Source organism: Paramisgurnus dabryanus, chromosome 20, assembly GCF_030506205.2.
Source record: "Paramisgurnus dabryanus chromosome 20, PD_genome_1.1, whole genome shotgun sequence".
NCBI classification, from domain to species: domain Eukaryota; kingdom Metazoa; phylum Chordata; class Actinopteri; order Cypriniformes; family Cobitidae; genus Paramisgurnus; species Paramisgurnus dabryanus.
The window spans coordinates 14,897,588-14,918,990 of NC_133356.1; the positions used below are offsets into that span (position 1 = coordinate 14,897,588).

The window sequence follows — 21,403 nt, forward strand, 5'->3', positions numbered from 1 at the left end:
AAAGGACACACCCAAAACAGCAAATTTTGTCAATTTTAACATGCTATAATAAATTATCTATATGGTATTTTGAGCTAAAACTTCACATGTGTACTCTGGTTACAACAAAGATTTATTTTACATCTTAAAAAAGTCTTGTGACATGTCCCCTTTAACGCCTAAAAAAGCCTTAACCATATGCTAATTCACACTGCTTGCATTGGTCTTTATGGAAATGTGATTTTTGTTCCTGTGTTCTTCAACATGCGCTATGTCAGTAAATCATACGCAGAAATTTTCACTCCTATCTGCGCTTTCTTGAAATTGTGCGCTCACGCTAATTTGCCCTGTTTAGTAAAGTTGGCCCCTAGAACAGTGGTTCTTAAACTGGGGGTCTGCGAGATTGTGCCGGGGTGCGAGTTTTATGACATTTTATAAATACATACATTTTTTTATATAATTCTGTGTAATTAAACCTAAAAAAAATGTATGCTACTAACCAACAACACTACATTTAATAATTGTATATGTTTTGTTTCATTCAAATTTTAAGTATTCCAAATTTTTTTTGTCATAAATTTTCTTTGGGGGGCACAAAGGGATGCATCGTACACAAAGGGGAGGGGGCATGCCGAAAAAGTTTCTTAAACTAGCAGTATCATTATCAAATACACAGGATTATTCTTACCTCGGTATCTCATCTTTATGGTTTTCTTTCCATCTGTAGCTCTCTGCGTAGCCGGAGTACTTACTGTATTGTTCGGTGCCTGAAAGAAGAGTACAGTAAATATCAAGAAGATCTTTGATATTAGGGGTTAACTATATTGAAGTTGTAATGCATGCACATAGATAATAAACACAAATACTATATATAGAAATGACAAATAAAACAAAGTATTAGATTTTAGCTCTCTCAGTGGACCTTTTTAACCCTCAAGAGACCAACAGCAGCAAAATTACTCTATCGTATTGTATCATATCTATATAGCAGTAATATCAGTAAAGCATACATTATATACAATCTATGAACAACATACTGAAGATTTACCCTTCTGACTTTGGAAGCATTTATAAAGATACAACTGCACGATACTGTAGGTCCCAAAATATACATTTTCAGGCTATGTACTTCAGTTTAAGTTGGTGAAGTGTTGGAATACATCTCGATTTTTCCCCAAATGTTTCTTAAAACATAATTTGCATTCTGATTTTAATCAATATTTCTATTCCCTCAGCTTGATTAAATTTGCGCTTCCAGTGGCCAGCTTCAGTGGCACTCAGACAGAGAGCAATCACAAGATTAAAATCCAGCCCTGGTACCAATGCGTTTGAATTCCTGCCAACTCTACTGACGCAGAAAGTGCATTAAGGACCCCGTGTCATGATGCATTACTGGCGGGATATGATTTGCTGCAAAGGCAAGTTGCGGTGAAAAAGAAACAGAGACGACAATGAATATTTCGTTTGTTGTAATAACTGTGATGGAATGGCTGGATCCATTAGGAGAGGCCAAACCCACAGTCATTCATTGTGGCCAGAGGTAATACCATTAAGTGGAGAGGGGGAGAGAGAGTATAAGTAAATGAAAGAGAGAAAGAGAGATGACTAATATCTGAGCTTAAATCCATTTACGAGGTATGATGTGATAGGGTAGAAAGCTCCCAAGTTCACCGTGACTTTGAGGCTGGTTTCCAGAAATATGACACATGGGACACTGATCTAAAAACGACTTTTCAAAGGTACAGCCACTTCTGCACCCTTAACTGTTTCTGGTTTTCTGTCAAATGCTAAATCAGTGTGGAATCTGTGAGATTTTGATTTACTAACGTCCTGCACGCAGAAGATTTGAGTGGGTAGGCGGATAAGGTGTGCGAGTGGGCTGCAGCCAATCAAGTGCAGTATTTCTACGTGGCCTAAACCTTGAAATGGAGAGCATTCAACTATGCAAGTAATTCTTTGGAAAAGACAGCAAACTTCAAAACATCCATAGTACGCACATTCAGACCAACAAGATCAATAAAGTATCTGGTTATTTTTTTCTCTCCAAATTGCTCCAACAGTCACCCGACAGGACAATAAAAGATCTGGCATCAGTATAAGCACATTACTGTCACACAATTTATGCAGAAGCTTTATAGAAAACCAGCATTAAACTTCAGCATTTGCAACTTGAGAGACTTGAGTAAGAGCGGTGGGGGGACATTTTTTTTTGTCCCTGTGAGTACAAACCTTAGTAACTACGTTATATAAAAAAAGGGATAGTTCACCCAAAAATGAAAATTCTGTCATCATTTACTCACCCTCATGTTGTTACAAACCCGTATTAATTAATTTTTTCTAATGAACACAAAGGAAGATATTTTGAGAATTGTTTAAAACCAAACCGTTCATGGACCCCATTTTACTTCTATAGTATTCTTTTATCCTACTATGGAAGTGAATGGGGTCCACGGACGGTTCGGTTACAAACATTTCTCAAAATATCTTCCTTTGTGTTCATCAGAACAAAGAAATTAATACGGGTTTGTAACAACATGAGGGTGAGTAAATGATGACAGAATTTTCATTTTTGGGTGAACTATCCCTTTAACGCAGGGGTGTCAAACTCAATTTCATCCCGGGCCACATCAGCATTACGGTTAATCTCAAAGGGCCGGTTGTATTTGAACGACTGTATGAATGTATCAACTCTTTTATTACTGTACATTGCATAATTTCTCTGCATTTGCTTACTATTTTGTTAATAACTCAATTGATACCTAGCTTTGAAAGTATAAGCCCAGGCAAATAATGAAAAAGTGTATAGAGTACAACTATTCTACAGATTATTTTAAAAATAATTGTGGTGACAAAAACACATGTTGTATGTGAGTACAGTACACTCAAAATGTTCTGTTATCCTTCATTGTGCAGGTCAGAAAATGAGAGGCATTTTAGATACTAATAGAGAGTTTTACAAACTCCACCACAATATGAATTTTTTAGACACACATACTCTCACTTGTCATTTCTTGCCCTCTTTACAAAAAAGCTGTGATTTTTTTTACCTGGCTTTGAGTGTCTGATTGACTGACGTCTCATGAGTTCAGTGTTGTAGGCTACAGATCAAAAGTTTCAATTATTTATTAAAAGTAATCAGTTCAGATGAGTCATTAGTTCGCGTATTTAGCGGGAATAGACGCGTTGTAAACTAATCTCAGCTGGACATCGCGAAACATTTCTGTACACGAGACGAAAACATTTTCTCGCTGGATCCGCGTGAGCGTGTGCGAGAGAGGGAGAGAAAGAACGAGCAGATACTGTCCGTTTCCATATGCGGAGGTCGCATAGGCAGCGTCATCAAGCCTGGTTTATTTAAGTTAACTGACCATTACATTCGCAAGTCATACGTATATTACAACTATTTACTATAAACAAAGAATAATATTTAACTTTATAATTGTTAATATTCTGAAACAAGACAGTCTTGATGACGTATGCAGCCTGGAAATGCGAACTCCGGAGGCTGCAGCGTTCACATTCAGACACGCCCACTCTAGTAGTGTGCGCGTGCGGGGCACTTCTCGTTCTTTCTCATGCAATCATCAACATTATCACTGTAATTACATTACAAAAAGACTTTGGCGGGACAAAAATTAGTTTTGATGGCTGCTAAAAAAATAAATGTAGGAAATAACCTGCAAAAAAAATTATAATAACAATAAAATAATCTTTAAACTCTTGCGGGCCAAATAATTAACATAATTTGTAAACTCTCGCGGGCCAGATGAAATGAGGGGGCGGGCCGGATTTGGCCCGCGGGCCTTGAGTTTGACACCCCCGCTTTAACGCATTTGGCAGATGCTTTAATTCAAAGCGAACACTGCACTTAATCTAAACTTCTATCTATACACTGCAAGAAATTATTTTCTAACTTAGTATTTTTGTCTTATATCTAATAATTCTGCCAAAAATCTGGAATTTTTTTCTTAAAACTTAATTCAAGAAAAATTAGCTTACACCATTGGCAGATTTGTTTTGCTTGTTTTATGCACAAATTCACATACATTTTAAAATTTTGTCTAAAAACTAGACTTATTTTCTTAAGTCAATTTGCTCATGAAGTACATGCATCTTAATATAAGAATTTTTTGATATTTGTACTTTAAACAAGACAAAAATACTAAGTAAGAAAGTAATTTTTCAGCGTAAAGGAAATGTAATTTAGAGTAAAATAACATCAGATATTTTATTGCAGCTGCTATTTTCAGCTCGGAAGCAGATTTTCAGAGGGGTTCAGATAAAAAACGATGAGATCATGTCTAGCGACGCGAGAGGGGTGTGTGCATTATTACGAAAAGGCAGCAACAGCAATAGGTGAGAAAGGATCAGCGAGGTCCAGACGCAACAGACAACCCACCAAGAAATTAAGGTGAAAAAGCGATGTGTTTTGGATGCAGGGCTCTTTACTCAGGACTTGGGCTCTTCTCCAGCACGTCACTCAGTCAAACAGCACAGCTCATAAAGGACAAACATAGGAATGAAGATGGAGAGGGAAGGGGCAGAGATATGTAGGGGGGTGGGGAAGGGGGGTTGTCACTTAACGTGTTGACTCAAGCACAGGGAGTTGGAGGGTGAAAAATAGGGCAATTCAGCTAGGGAGAAATGAGGAATAACAGGGCTGCTCGAAGTCCAGCGTGAATCAATGTAATGGATTTACGTTCAAATTGGATGAGGATGAGGAGGAAGGGGGGCTGAGAATGGAGCCTGAATGGAGCCTCTGTGAGCGGTGACAAATTGCTTGCAACAAAATATAAACAGAGGTGCAACTCAGCCCTATGCTAGGGAATTGTGACTGTACGTTTAGCAGAGACTTCAGTACTGTAGTGTAGAGAAAAACAAACCTGATTGATAAACGCATAATCTGAAACTGCATTAATTATAAACATTACAATTAAATGGCGTAAAGAATTAAAAAACCAAGCCCATTTATAGAGAGCCGTTTCCCCCTCGGCTGCTATAACTTTAATAATTGCAACCAACCTCAATTTCTAAATGCAAAGAGAACCTACGGTAGCTGCCACAGGACAACGTAGAGACGAAACGTATTAAAACAGTTTGTCCATTTAGAGCCTTTCCATCCTTTAACGTTCTTTAAAGCTGAGCTAACACTACAGAATTTTAATCCCTAATTTACCCTGATTTTCCCTTCCCAAGAATCCAAAAGAAAATCTGGTCCAGGACCTCGATCACTTCAAAAGTTCGACAGAGATAATCATGTCATGTGCAAGATCACACGAATCTTAATGATATCTTGTAGTGTGTGATATGAAAAGACTTTCAAATCTTGTAGTGTGTGCATGTTTAAAGCCCGGTGCACACTGTAAGATTTCAGCCATGATTAAGCTGTCTGAGACAAATTTTGAAATCCTAAAAGATTCCTGGAATCCTAGGCTAAAATCTGCCGTCTTTGATCACTAGTTTAACATGTTCACAGACAGCAGATTAATGACCGTTGTGATCAAAATTATCCTCTGACAAAATTCTGGCAAATTTTGAGACACAATTCTGCGGTGTGACATCTCACTACGACAACCGGCAGATCAAGAACCAATAGAAGCATAGAACCCGATGACGCAATTAGTGCGACAACAACAAGCCAACACAGACAAAGGTCCAGGAGGACATACTCGCTGAAAATACAAATGCCAGGAAGTCGTCTCCTTCATTTTTTCTTCTTTTTATGCTTGAGACAAGTCATAATTAAAATAAACGCTAAATGTTGTTTCGGTTTGCTAGCCTTCGCTTCAGCGTGTGTTCGCCCAGCAATCGCCGATCGATGAGGTAAAACTACGGACACATTTGTTTGCGTGCGTCCATTTTTTAAAACTCTTTAAAATTGTACAGTCTGATTTTGATGGAAATTGAGATCATACAGTGTGACATCGATTTCGATTGCACAGTGTGGCAAGCAACAAACCTAAAGGACTATTTAAAAATCGCACAGTGTATACCAGGCTTAAGATTTAAGAAAAAAAAACTGTCAAGATTCCCCTTATGTGTGTGCTGAAACTGAATATTTTAAAAATTCTGTAATAGGCCTATAACATAGATTTGTGTTCTGTGTTTATCGTTGACTTATTTTGTAAATCACTCTGGTTAAAGTGTCAGCTATATGACTATATAATAAAGATATAATAAATAGAAAATGAAATTGTAACTTAATTGACTAATCTGAAAAAAAAAAAATCAGATTTTTAACTCTTTCACCGCCATTGACGAGATATCTCGTCAATTAAGAGAAAACGCTTCCCCGCCAATGACGAGATTTTCCGTCTTTCCGCAACTTTTTAAACCCAGAAGTATTGCCCTATGGCAAGCAGCTGCATGTCCGTGTCTGTTTTAAAGATCGCTCTGAATGGGATCTCTATGAAAAGTCCGTCACATAATGGAATTATCTCTGCTTTTTGCTCAAAATGTGGTGTTTTTGCAGAAACCTACCCATATTCAAAAGCTGATTACAAAAGAACCACTGAAGGTAGGATGAAACGTTTTTTTTTTTTTTTTTTTGAAAGCAGAGGGTCTGTTCTTTCATTTGGTATATTGTATGTTTATATATTTAAAGAAGAACATTTTCTGGAAGGCATTAAACTTTGGTGAAAATCATGAAAAACGCTGGCGCTGGCTGGCAACTATTTTAAAAAACGCTGGCGGTGAAAGAGTTAATCAGATATTAGAACAACGCTTTGGTGATCTCCTCCCATTCAAACACAAGATCATTAGCGAGGTCAGGCGAGTGCTTGTTGGTTTTCAATGGGATTCCCATTTGAGCTTTGTCAAGTTCTTCAACAATATTTATTAAACTTCTCCGTAATAACCCTTACTTTATTCACAAATATGTGACATTTAGTATGTGACAAAATGTTATTTGCTCAATTTAATGCACCTGCTAGTAACTCATTAACTAAAAATTGGTGTCCACATGATTTTGGCAGTCTGGTGCATCTCAAACTAAATAACTATGATAACTCTATCCTGATAGTTACAGTATGAGATCGTCAGCGTCATTAATATAATGAGCCACAGGTTCCTCTAAGGTTTTAACTTCCTGTTTTTTTTATAAAAACAGGTGAATGAACAGCTAGATGGGAGGAACCAGATGCTTCAGTGGTGGGTGACTTCAATCAGATAGAGATGTGGGAGTATGTGGAGGACAGACGGAAAGGAGGAGAGGACGGTTTTCCAAGGCTGTGTGTGTTTGTGTTGACCTGTGATGATGAGGCACTCGTTGTGGTCCAGGGCTTCAGTGAAGAGGCGTGATATGATGAGCTCAGGGTTGATGAGGAAGCGAATCTCCTCCTGGACCAACCCCAGACCTGTCACCCCTCCACCCACCATCCTGTTCGCGAAGTCCACCTGCGGCACACAAACACAGAGGAACACACATACATCAGCATAAAACAGCCCTGCACAGTGGGTCTAAAGGTGGAAAATGTCTTTATAATTTCACCCTTGAAAGTGGTGTGAAATTACGTAACGGTATAGAGATCGACAACACTTGTGTGAACATTCTAACAGTCTTGACTTGTAAGCCAGGATGTTTGTTTGTATGTCACCAGAGATGACAGGTTTTAGGAAAAGACGGGACAGGGGTCCGCAGGGGTGGAAAATCGAGTGCTCTACTTAGATGTCCGCCTAAATAAATTTGAGCAAATAGCAGGAGATCTTTAAATTGTGCAATTTTGGTGCATGTATAGGTAGGGTACAAAAAATGTCTGCCTGACAAAGATGTTGCATGTTTTTATGGTTTAAATCTCACACATCTCTTACATCAGCGGGCACAGCCTTGTTTGTACAATTTGACTTAAATTACATTAGCCAAAGCTAATTTGAGATAATTGTATTTGGCATCGTGTGTACAGGGGAAAATATGTGCATAAATACTTGGTGCAGGTGGAAATGTTTTCCGTCTTAGCATGTTAATAAAATCTCATAGCCTACATTGACACGCAGGACTCATGGTTTGTGTCCACTTTGACACTTTGGGTTAGACTCTCAAGGCCAAACACCGCTCCGCCAGGACTGAATAATGGATATGTTAAGGATTATCCATTAGCCACAGAGGTCAGATGAAAACAAATGAGTGTGTTCATGACTTCCCGGTTGACCGATTATGCTGTGATCTTATCAAATTATTTTCTGCGAAACCACATATATATATTTAGGACATTGTGTTATATAATTTACTTCATAATGCTTCATAAAATTGGTTAACTTCTAGACTTTGACTATTTAAACCCCCGATTTCCATTAAATTTCCCATATGCTTGATTCCGTGGTATTGCTTAATTCTGTTTTAAAGGTCATTCTTTCAATGCTGTCTTGTCATGTCACATAAGTCCTGCATTTTTACTGTTTCCAGGACCAGGGGAGTGTAAGCATTGGTGTTAATACAAGTCCAGGAAAGCTTGAAAAGGTAAACAAGAGATGCGCAGGACCCCTTTGAGGCTACGTTTTTCAGGCTGTCAGGCCGGGCTCACTGGGCCACAGCTTTCTCGTTGAGATGACGGAGAAAAGGGGAGGGAGGTTGGCAGGCTGCCAGATGATCTGCCTGATCAGGTCACTCAACTCCGGCTCCGGCTGCTCCGCCTCTCCTCAGCACTACTGACAACCTGTCAGGCCGTCCCACCCTTCTGGAAACATCCGTCAATCCGGCCCCCAGGACCACGGGCTCCTGGGACCTCCCAGGGCTGTTCATGTGTGCCCGTCAGCTGTCAGGGCGTGCCCTACCCCGACTGGCCAGATATGGGAAGAGGAAAGTGGGGCAGAGGACCCGGGCAGACAGATGTGGCGATGAACTCAACCGGCGCAGCGAGAGATGTGATTGGTCAAATTATGTTTCAAATTGTTTTGTTTTCTTTCATTGCTTGAGAGGTCTTGTTAGTGAAACCTTTCTGCCAAATTAAGCTCACATCTGAAATGTCACCTTGAAAGGGTTTATGTGTGATATTCTCACCTGCAGCATTCCATAACCCTGATCCTCTATGGTGCCCTCGCAGGTAATATGAAGACGGGTGAGCTGTGTCTTGGAGCTAAGGGTCAAAAAGAAATGTATCAAAACAATTAAAACACACTTACTATAGAAGTAGTATAAAATTATAGCATCAGAAATGACATGGAGAATGAGTTAAACTCGAGGTTTGTGAAAGAGGTTTACACCTGGTATTAAGATGCGTTTTGGTAAATCTAATTATAAGTGGATGACGCAAAATATATGTGTAAACGGGGTGTGAAAAATTTTGAGCTCTTTTACTTTTATCCAAATTCAGAAGAAGTCGAAAACGCATTTGACTGGATTGCTTTTGTGGTGTGGTGTATGTGATCTAATGTGTTTAAGCTGCCACAAAATAATTTCTACTCTTCATTGATTTAATATAATGTACCAAGCACCATGTGTTTACGTCAAACCGGACTTCTAGCGCCAACCCAAAGTGTGGGGCGAGGTCTTCAGACTATCACTGATAAAAGCTTTAGTGAACAAAAGCGATGGATTAAAACAGTATAAATGTGAATGGGTATCTCTTGTCCACTTCTGATCTGATTGACCAAACACATCTTCATACCAGGTATAACCAGCCTCTACGGTTACAATCCTAAATTTAAGCAATTTAGGAAATAACACTTTCAAGGGTAAGAGTTTTCTAATAAGCAAATCGAAGTGGCTTTTTGGCTTGGACTGCACTGCCACAGGAAACAATTGGCTAAATTAAAAAAACTGTGCCAAACTTCATTTATAAAGTAAATAGAGTTTTAAAGAAATTAATTTTATAAGTGAAGTACTTAAAAACTCAGAAAGCCCTCTAGTTGTCACATATACAAGTAGGGGTGGGTGATATGACCAATATTGTATATCACAATAGGATTCTTTTTATATCATGATAACGATATGCATCACGGCAGAGTTTTTTTTTTCATCTTTTAATAAGGTTTTTATGTTATTGAAATATTTAATGCCATAGAATTTTCATTATTATGACATAATATACATGATATTAAATTTATTATTATTATTATTATTAATACTACCCAAATATTTATTATTATCTGTTTAACTTATTATTATTATTTTTTTGTCTTATTATTATTATTTTGCTTATTATCATTGCTTCATAACAATATTATCATCTATACTATTATCCGTTTAATTTATTATTCATTTATTTATTTATTATATCATTGAGCAGAACAAATAATTGTCACAATTGTTGTTTTTGTTGTCTGTTTTGTTTTTGTTGTTTACTACTTAACTATCTGTTGTATGTTTTGCACTTATAATAATAAAAAAAAGACTAAAGTCTGGGGCCTGCTTGCATAAAGCACCTTAGGTTTTTCCCTTAAGGATGACAGTTAAGGGGTAAATTCCCCTTAACTAAGAGAACAATTTAAGGGTGTTGCATACAGTATAATCCCTTAAATGGTTCTTTTTCTGCAACACCCTTAAGTTTAAGGGAAACATAAGGGTGAACTTAAGGGAAAATTTAAAGGGATAGTTCACTTTGAAATGAAAATTCTGTCATCATTTAGTCGTCCTCATGTTGTTCTAAATCTGTAAGAATTTTTTTTCTGATGAATACAAAAGAAGATATTTTGAGAAATGATGGTAAAAACACAGCAGTAAGTGACCATAGACTTCCATAGTAGGAAAAAATATTTTGGAAGTATTGTGATAAATGACTAAGAAAATGTTTTGATAAATTATGGTAAGCACACAGTTGATGGTACCCATTAAATTCTATCATATTTTTTATTCCTACTATGGAAGTCTATGGTCACTTACTGCTGTGTGTTTACCATCATTTCTCAAAATATCTTCTTTTGTGAAAAAAGAAATTCATACAGATTTAGAACAACATGAGGACTAGTAAATGATGACAGAATTTTCATTTTAATGTGAACTATCCCTTTAAGGTGCTTTATGCAACCGGGCCCAGATCTACTGTTACACATGTGTTTTCTCTTTCACTGTAGCTCTTTAAGACGCATATGTGTATTTATTATGGCCAATAAAGCGGCAAAAATGCTCATGAGCTCAATGAGCAGCAGATGCGCGACTTGCGTGCTTTTCTCACACAAAAACAGTGCGCGCATATAGCAATGTTGTTTGCATTTCAATGGCTTTAAATCACTTTTTTTTAAACTGCAGTGCTTAAAGGGACACTCAACTTTTTTGAAAATATGTTCATTTTCCAGCTCCACTAGAGTTAAATATTAGATTTTTACATAACATAGCTGCAGGAGGGACAATGATATTACGCACTGCCCAAAAATAGTCCCCTGCTATTGAAAGTTACAAAGGGGACTATTTCCGTCTGTAATATCATTGCACCTCCTGCAGCCATGTTACGGCAGCAAAGTCCTTGATTATACTGCACGAATGAGAGTATAGTTCCTAGCCATATCTGCCTGGAAAATCACAACTTTTGATTTTCCATCAGTCTTAGTACACAATGTAACTACAGAAGAGTTATAAATAGGAAAAATATCAAAACTCTTTGGTTATTTTTTAGCACAATGCTAATGGTCTATGGATTACAGTTCCCTTTCAGTCGGTCACTACGACGTCACGTCGTGACCGACGAATTGGGAACCGCTCCGCGGGTGACCTATCTACTTCGAGAAACTATGAAAACGCCAATGAACTTGGCATGCAGGTATTTGCATAATGCTGGCGCCGCCCCGCCAGGTGCGTATATAAGCCGCAGGTGAACAATACCAAATTAGCTTTTATTGCTTCGAAGCCGGCAGACATCTGCTCTCGAGAAGCTGTTTCACTGATCTTCGTAGATCCTGTGCTGCAGAGAAAAAGACTCAGCTTGCCGAAGTTGGTTGGGCAAAGACACCTCAGCGGAGGCTCGCAGTGTTTTCTCCACCCTTTCTCTCTCTCTCTAAATCTCTTTCATTTAGGATTTGAGTTCGAGTGAGTGCGTTGCCTCTCCCTGTGTGTTTCACCAGCTTGCACAAAGAGTGATTTCTCTAAAAGAGCAGCACGTTTGAGCTTTGTGTCTTTTTAAAGACCGCCACTCATTCGTGTCATGGTCGGGTGCGTCTTTTTAAAGATGGCATTCCGCCCGTGCTCCGTTTCTGAATGCGGTGTGTTCATCGCTCCCCGGGATGGCCACGAGCGTTGTCTTTCGTGTCTGGGGCTCCAGCACGCAGAGGCAGCGTTCCGTGACAGTTGTTCATGCTCCATCTGTGAGGGCATGACTATGGCGAATTTGCGGAGACGGGTGTCGTTTCTCCGGGAACGGCCCCCGCCTTCCAAGCCTGGTACTGCTAGGAGCGCAGTTACTAGGCTTGCGAAGGATGATCTCCGTATAACGGAGCTGGGTCGGTCTGCTGGTTCGTCCAGTAGCTCCAAGCGCCCTGATCCGTTGCCAGCGGAGGTCCCGATGGAGACGAGCGGCCCGTGTTCTACGGTGTCCTTGCGCTCTGTCGAGCCTCCACCGGAGACTTTGTCCACCGTAGCATCGGAGGGGGGGCTGTCAACCTCGGACGCCGATCCAGACCCGCTCCCTCCTTCGGGAAAGGTTGCGGGACCTGCGTTCGACCCCGAGATGGCAGCCATGCTCGCTCGGGCGGCGGCAGCGGTCGGCTTGGAGTGGACTGAACCTCCCCCACCCGAACCGTCCCGCCTCGACGATTGGTACTTCGGGGGTGCCAGGGCTTCTCAGGCCTTGCCCCCGGTGCCTTTCTTCCCCGAGGTGCATGAAGAGCTGACGCGGTCGTGGAAAATCCCGTTTTCCTCCCGGAACCGGCCGTTTCAGCCTTCACCTCTCACCTCCCTCGAGGGTGGAGATGCCAGGGGGTACACTGGTATCCCGTCAGTGGAGCGCCCGGTCGCGATGCAGTTGTGTCCGGCCGGTGTCGCTTCCTCCTGGCGGGACCAGCCTACTCTCCCCTCACGGGCTTGTAAGCAGTCTTCGGCGCTGACCGGTGCTGCTTACAAAGCTTGTGGGGAGGCAGCTTTAGCCCTGCATGCCATGGCATTGCTGCAGGTTCACCACCAGGCTAAGGCTCTGAGGGACCTGCATGCGGGGGGTCACGATTCGGCGGAGTTCTCCGAGCTCCGTGCGGCTACTGACCTGGCGCTTCGTGCGACCAAGGTCACCGCACGTGCCGTCGGTCGTGCAATGTCCACCCTGGTGGTCCAGGAACGCCATCTCTGGCTGTGCCTGGCGGACATGAAGGATGCTGATAAAACCAGGCTCCTGAATGCTCCGGTTTCCCAGGCCGGCCTGTTCGGCGAGACGGTCGAGGAGTTTGCCCAGCAATTCTCCGCGGCCAAGAAGCAGACTGAGGCCATTGCTCAGATCATGCCACGGCTTGCGACCGATCCTGGACCTGCGTTCACTGAACCGTGCACTTCACAGAATGCCGTTCAAGATGCTGACGCCCAAACGCATATTTCCATGCATTCGTCCAAACGATTGGTTTGCATCTATCGACCTGAAGGACGCGTACTTCCACGTATCGATTCTCCCCCGGCACAGGCCGTTTCTCCGCTTTGCGTTCGAGGAGCGAGCATACCAGTACAAAGTCCTCCCATTCGGGCTCTCTCTGTCGCCCCGTGTATTCACCAAAGTAGTGGAGGGGGCTTTAAAACCCCTGAGAGAGAAAGGTGGGCGCATTCTCACGTATCTGGACAATTGGCTAATAATAGCTCAGTCACGTCAGACGCTGTGCGATCACAGAGATTTAACTTTAAAACACCTCGCTCGTTTGGGTCTTCGGGTCAACTGGGAAAAGAGCAAGCTTTGCCCCGTGCAGAAAAATCTCTTTTCTCGGGATGGAACTGGACTCGATCGATTTGACAGCTCGTCTAACAGAAGCGCGTGTACAGTCGATTCTGACTTGCCTGAATAGATTCAAGAGCAAGAGCGCGGCCCCGCTGAAACAATTTCAGAAGCTCCTGGGGCATATGGCAGCAGCCGCAGCTGTGACACCACTCGGGCTGCTGCATATGCGACCGCTTCAGCATTGGCTACACGACCGAGTCCCGAGGAGAGCGTGGCTGCGCGGCATTCATCGTGTTATCATTACACCTGCGTGTCGTCGCACTTTCACTCAGAACGTGCGTTTCTCCGAGCCGGTGTGCCTCTGAGACAGGTCTCCAGGCATGCAATAGTATGCTTCGGACACGGGGTGGGGGGCCACGTACGATGGGCTTGCGGCTTCGGGGGTCTGGACGGCACCCCAGCTGCATTGGCACATAAACTGCCGAGAAATGTGGGCTGTATATCTTGCGCTCGTCCGTTTCAGCATCGAGTTACGGGGCAAAGATGTATTAGTTCGCACAGACAATACTGCGACCGTTGCGTACATCAATCGTCAAGGCGGTTTACGCTCGCGTCACCTGTCGCATCTCGCCCGTCACCTCCTCACTTGGAGTCAGAAGAATTTGAGGTCTCTTCGTGCCATTTACATTCCGGGTACGCTCAACGTAGAGGCGGATGCGCTCTCTCGGGCTGCGCATCCCGGCGAATGGCGACTCCACCCCATAGCGGTTCAGCAGATTTGGAGACGTTTCGGCAAAGCGCAGATAGATCTGTTTGCTTCCCCAGAGATGGCCCATTGTCGCCTGTTCTATTCACTAGCCGACGACTCGCTCGGCGTGGATGCATTGGCACACAGCTGGCCGCGAAACATGCGCAAATACGCGTTCCCTCCAGTGAGCCTCATTGCGCAAACCCTATGCAAGATCCGGGAGGACGAGGAGAGCGTGCTGTTGGTGGCACCGTATTGGACAACCAGGAGTTGGTTTCCAGAACTCTCTCTCCTCGCGACAGCCCCTCCTTGGAAGATTCCCCTGAGGAAGGACCTTTCTCAACAAGAGGGCACAGTATGGCACCCGCGCCCCGACCTGTGGAACCTCCATGTGTGGTCTCTGGACGGGGCACGGAGGATGCGAGTGATTTACCGCAAGAGGTATCTAACACTATTGCTGCTGCGCGAGCGCCGTCTACGAGACAGGCTTACGCGCTTAAATGGAACCTGTTTGTCGACTGGTGTTCTTCCCAACGTGAGAACCCCTGAGAATGCCCGATTAGTGTTGTGCTTTTGTATCTCCAGCGTCGTTTGGAGAATAGGCTGTCACCATCCACTATTAAGGTCGATATCGCTGCGATATCAGCTCACCATTCACCCGTAAACGGTAGAACAGTGGGTCAGCACGACCTGGTCATCAGATTTCTCAGAGGCGCTCGAAGGCTGAATCCTTTGCGTCCTCCCTCTATTCCTCCTTGGGACCTGTCCTTGGTTCTGAAATCACTCCAGGAAGCCCCATTTGAGCCTCTGCATAGTGTGAGTGTTAAGTTTCTTACTATGAAGACTTTAACTCTCCTTGCTTTGGCTTCTGTTAAAAGGATAGGAGATATTCATGCATTTTCGGTCGATGATTCGTGCCTTCAGTTCGGGCCAGCTGCATCCAGCGTAACACTGAGACCCCGGCCCGGCTTCGTGCCCAAAGTTCCCACCACTCCTTTTTAGAGATCAGGTGGTGAACCTGCAAGCGCTGCCTTTGGAGGAGGCAGACCCAGCCATGGCTTTGTTGTGCCCTGTTCGTGCACTTCGTGTGTATATAGACAGGACGCAAAGCTTTAGGACCTCAGACCAGCTCTTTATTTGTTTCGGTGGTCAGCAGAAAGGGAAAGCTGTCACCAAGCAGAGGATGTCCCATTGGATTGTGGATACTATAGCCCTTGCATATCAAAAGCAAGACGTGCCTTGTCCATTTAATTTACGTGCCCACTCTACACGCAGTGTGGCATCGTCTTGGGCACTGGCTCGCGGTTCCTCGCTAACGGATATTTGTAGAGCTGCAGGCTGGGCGACACCTAATACGTTCACAAGATTCTATAGTGTTCGTGTCGAGCCGGTTTCCACTCGGGTTCTTTCTGTTAACTAGTTAAGAACACCGAGGGTCGGCTCGTGTGTCAGCTTGGAGCCTCTATTTTGGTGCTGCACATTTGCACCATTATGGAAGGCCGTCGGAACAAAAACGTTACAAAAACTGTTTTTGTCTCTCCTCCACCGCCATGATAGCCGATGTTAGGGAGCATCCGCTGTCAGCCTATCACTGATGTATTCTCTGTAAACCTGTGTAGGCTAGGCGCCCACATTTGTCCCCTACGTGGGGTTCATTTGTGTGTATACTCCGTGGGGTTCTAATCCTCCACGTTTTCCCTTAGCAGAGCCTGCTCTGCATCTCTCTGCATACTATGTTTTGTTCAGAGACTTCTTATGAGCAACCTATCGGTTGTTTCATATTTTATGTCATCCATTCAACCTTCTTAGGGGATGGCTTCCGCAGTGTTCTAGCTCCGCTCAGTTTAGACGCTTCCCCAGTTCGCTGGTTCACTATCGTGGGTTAGGCAACAGGTAGTGACCGGCCTTCTGCATTTCGCCTTAGGTTCCGCCCCTTTATGTGGAGGGCGGAGGGCTTTTACAGACACTGGAAGGGTTCAGCTGCAGTGGCGTTTTGGTAGGGATTCCCAATTCGTCGGTCACGACGTGACGTCGTAGTGACCGACTGAAAGGGAACGTCTCGGTTACGTATGTAACCCTCGTTCCCTGAAGGAAGGGAACGGAGACGTCAAGTCCCGTTGCCACAGTTTGCTGTTCCATTGCTGTTTTCAGGCCGGGCACTGTTGCTCGGCTTCTCAGCAATAATATAGCTAATTTGGTATTGTGCACCTGCAGCTTATATACGCACCTGGCGGGGCGGCGCCGGCATTATGCAAATACCTGCATGCCAAGTTCATTGGCGTTTTCATAGTTTCTCGAAGTAGATAGGTCACCCGCGGAGCGGTTCCCAATTCGTCGGTCACGACGTGACGTCTCCGTTCCCTTCCTTCAGGGAACGAGGGTTACATACGTAACCGAGACGTTTCAATGGATTATGCTAAGCTATGCTAAAAGTGGCACTGCCAGACACACAGATCAGCAGAATGGCTTCCAAAAAGGTAAAAATCAAATGTTTAACTCAAAGGGAGATGGAAAATTTGCATTTTTTTTTTAATTGAGTGTCTCTTTAATAACGTTTACAAACGTACATTTTTGTGATCATGCACACAGCAACGTGTGACCTCGATAGAGACGATAGTCCAAGATCACTACCGGTTGACAAATTTCTACCGGTTTATCATTTCTACCGGTTTATCTTTTCTACCGGTTTATCGCCCACCCCTATATACAAGTTAAAAACTGTATAGTTGATTACTTTATTTAAAAAAATATATATGAAGAGTTTGGTTCCAAAACGCAATAAATCCATTTTGACAAATTTCAGTAAAACATGTTTCTATACCAAGAAAGTGACAAGATGAAAACCACTATTTTCTGTTACAAACTTTCACATAGCATCTTTATGTTATAAAAACATAAAAAATTCAAATCCATAACTTGATTTTCAAAGATTTATTATAAAAAATCCAAAATGCTATAAATCTATTGAATCAATATAAAAGTGTACATTTATCTTTGCCATGTTATATTCATTTAGTTGACTAGTGTTATACACTGATAAAAAATAAACATTAATGGCATTAATCAAAACACTTACTTTGTCATATTAGGAACACTGTCATTGCTGCGTTTATACTTGACGTCATCTCTTAACATTTTTCACAGTAATCAGCTCTAAAATGTTTTGGTCCTGCTCGATTTTTGTTGACTGAGTAAAATTATGGAAAGTTTTTCATAAGATCACCTGGGGTCAATGTGTAAGCATGACAGAGCTTGATGCTGTCGGGAGAACAAGCACCCGTCTCCCGAGTGCCTCTCGTGTAAATTATTAGATGTTGATGGCTTACATTTCTTTCCCGTTACAAAAAACATCACAGGTTTATCAATGCCATTAAAGTAATATTTTGTTTTTGTTTGTTTGTTGCTGTAATTTGTGGAGCGGATTTATTGCATTCTGTGGAAAAGTAGGAGTGGCATTTATCGCGTTTTGGGAAAAAAGGGAGAAAAGATGACAGAATAACACAGCGGATATTGGATTTTGTGTAAAATTAAGAATTTACTTTTAAAGGTGCTCTAAGCGAATTGAAGCGTTTTAGACCATAAAACATTTTTTGTTACATACCGGAAACATCTCCTCACTATCTGCTTGCTGCCTGTCCGCTGATCAAACTGTAAAAAAACGCCGTTGGCAGTAACTCTTTTTTTATGGCAATTAATGCGTTTTGGAACCAAACTCTTCATATATATATATATATATATATATATATAAATTTTTAAGTAAACTGTAAATGTATACCTTTCCCATTTTGGAAAACTGGTTAAACCCTGTCTTGTGAATGTCACAAGGCCAGTGGGCACTGAAAAATCAAAGAAAATACACACACATTTAATACAATATCCAATCTTCAGGAGGGATTTTTACAGACTCAAACTTACTTGATGTAGTGACTCTTCTGAAATAGCACAGGAGAGTTTTGAGTTTCTCAATCTTACGTGGGTTGGAACCTTCAAAGAGTCTTGAAAAACAGAGACACACACACAAGCAAGTCCATTAGCTACTTACACCAGCAATTTAACCCACAGTATTCACATTAAATAAATGTGACAACCAAACTAAAATATTTTTTTGTGATTTACAGTTTTACTGATTTAATGTAAAGAACATTCTGTTTAATATTGACTGAGTAAGGCCATGTCAAAGATTCAAAGTAAAAACTTGATGCTCCTATGTAATCTCACAATTATGAGACTTTAGTCTAGGTTTCAAGACAGGGACACACATGTAACATTTATGTATTGTTAATAAAGTAAATGTGGCATGTCTAAGCTTCAACTTTTGAAGGTTGGTGCATTATTCGACAGAACACGTGGGATCAAAAGGCCTTCCGCGTGATCAGGCTTCATTGCTTCATCTCACAAGTCCTGTTTGCTCAGCTTGTTTGCCTGTGATGGCCCCTCTGTCAGGACACAATGACATAGACCCATGCCCGCGGGCTCTGCTGTGCTCACGTCCCATTTCACAAAAGCCGATAGAGTGGATCTCTGCTTCATTCCCATAAAGACCATTAAAGAGCTGCGGGCCTGCTTTTAAAAATCACAAATAGCAAAAGCCTTACAGTTATCATCCCATCCTACCAAATGGCTTTCTCTATTCAGAAAGCTGCAGTCTTCAAGCTAACCAGCTTCCAATTCATCTTTCCTCTTATGGAATAAGCAGGAGAAAAAGAGAAACAAATAAAACGACAGAGGAAAAGCTGATGCACTAAAAGCCCTTCAGGAAGACTGACAGAGAAGTCATGTATTAAGCTTCCTACATACAGACCACACTTGATGCTGGAGCTGATTTAATGTAAAGCAGCCTGGAAGGCAAGCTGTCAGTGATGGAAAATAGATTCTGGACGGGAGATATAGTTTTAGTTAGAAACAGATTGCTGACCTTTAATGTGGGGTAATAAAATCATGAATATACAAAGTACAAGGAACCAACAGCAGCACAATGATAATTGTATAGGATTGTATCAATCTGACTCACAAGCACACAATGACAGGTTTGGAAAAAATAGAGGTTAGAGGAACAGAAATGACACATTAAGACGATCAAAAAATTTCATCTTTGATCTTTGCCTTTGTCATGACAACCAGCACAGGCCTTGTTTTCTGGTAATTTACAGGAATCTAATAGCAGGTGCACAGAGCTGTAATGCTGCTTCCCACAAATGCAATTTCTTATCTTAGATGTAAATCCAGTTCTGCAGGTTCCTTCTTAAATCGAATTACTACAAGACTGAAGCTAATGATACATACATACATACATAATATTTTGGCCAAGATACAACTATTTGAAAATCTGGAATCTAAAGGCGCAAAAAAATGTAAATATTGAGAAAATCGCCTTTAAAGTTGTCCAAATTTAAAGATGTCCATTTTTAATGATAAATATATTTTCATTACATGAGGAAATGTACAAAATCGATATAGTATATTGTTTGCTATTGCTAAAAATTTACACGTGCTACTGTGCTTTTGACTGGTTTTGTGGTCCATAGTGTATAGATACAGTATGTCCCAAAAGTGAGTACACCACTCACAATTCAGCAAATATTTTAGTATGTCTTCTCAAGTAAGAATACTATAGAACTGAAATTTGGATATATTTTAGAGTAGTCAATGTGCTGCTTGTATAGCAGTTTAGATTTGCTGTCCTTTGAAAATAACTTAAAATACAACCATTAATATCAAAATAGGTGGCAAAAAAGTGAGTACTCCCTAAGTGATAATATATATATACACTCACCTAAAGGATTATTAGGAACACCATACTAATACTGTGTTTGACCCCCTTTCGGCTTCAGATCTGCCTTAATTCTACATGGCATTGATTCAACAAGGTGCTGAAAGCATTCTTTAGAAATGTTGGCCCATATTGATAGGATAGCATCTTGCAGTTGATGGAGATTTGTGGGATGCACATCCAGGGCACGAAGCTCCCGTTCCACCACATCCCAAAGATTCTCTATTGGGTTGAGATCTGGTGACTGTGGGGCCCATTTTAGTACACTGAACTCATGGTCACGTTCAAGAAACCAATTTGAAATGATTTGAGCTTTGTGACATCAGAGGATGGGTACATGGTGGTCATAAAGGGATGGACATGGTCAGAAACAATGCTCAGGTAGGCCGTGGCATTTAAACAATGCCCAATTGGCACTAAGGGGCCTAAAGTGTGCCAAGAAAACATCACCCACACCATTACACCACTACCAGAAGCCTGCACAGTGGTAACAAGGCATAATGGATCCATGTTCTCGTTCTGTTTACGCCAAATTCTGACTTTTAATTTTCTGTCAGTCTTAGTACACGATGTAAATACAGAAGAGTCAAGTTTTAAATAGGAAAAATATCCAAACTCTTTGGTTATTTTTAGCGCAATGCTAATGGTCTAATCAGATTCAATGGATTGTGCTAAGCTATGCTAAAAGTGGTAGCGCCAGACCAAGAGATCAGCCGAATGGATTGTAAAATGGTAAAAATCAAATGTTCAACTCTAGGGGAGCTGGAAAATGCGTATATTTTCAAAAAAATGGTGTCCTCTAAATGTGGTGCTTTCAGTACAATTCTCTAATACTGACCACTGGATGTTGAGTATGGAACTTCATGGCAAAGAACTCGCATGAGTGCTCCTAATATTGCTTTACAGGTTATAGAAGAAGAAGGTCAGATTGTCAGTGCGCAGACCACAGGCAGCACACTTCAATTCGATTTGTACCTTTTCGACCCAACGTTGCATTGGAAAAACAGTATTTTTTAGAGTGTAATCAATCTGAAGCTTTACAAGAACCAATGACAGCTATAGAAAGATCATTCATAGGTTGTATTCATAGTTTGGCAGTTTACTGCAGCAAAGCTATGATGCTCACATTTC

The 21,403-nt window shown here is 41.7% G+C and overlaps 1 protein-coding gene across 2 annotated transcripts in view; it reads right to left on the reverse strand.

Moving 5' to 3' along the window:
* Positions 1-21,403, reverse strand: part of parga (poly (ADP-ribose) glycohydrolase a) — a 46,801-nt gene that overhangs the window by 5,259 nt on the left and 20,139 nt on the right. For both annotated transcript variants that reach the window (XM_065296609.2, XM_065296608.2), the window contains exons 10-14: positions 18,418-18,497; positions 18,278-18,338; positions 8,975-9,050; positions 7,227-7,374; positions 668-746 (exon numbers count right to left, since the gene is read on the reverse strand). In XM_065296609.2, the coding sequence (XP_065152681.1) occupies positions 668-746; positions 7,227-7,374; positions 8,975-9,050; positions 18,278-18,338; positions 18,418-18,497 (444 nt within the window). The remainder of the gene's footprint in view (positions 1-667; positions 747-7,226; positions 7,375-8,974; positions 9,051-18,277; positions 18,339-18,417; positions 18,498-21,403) is intronic.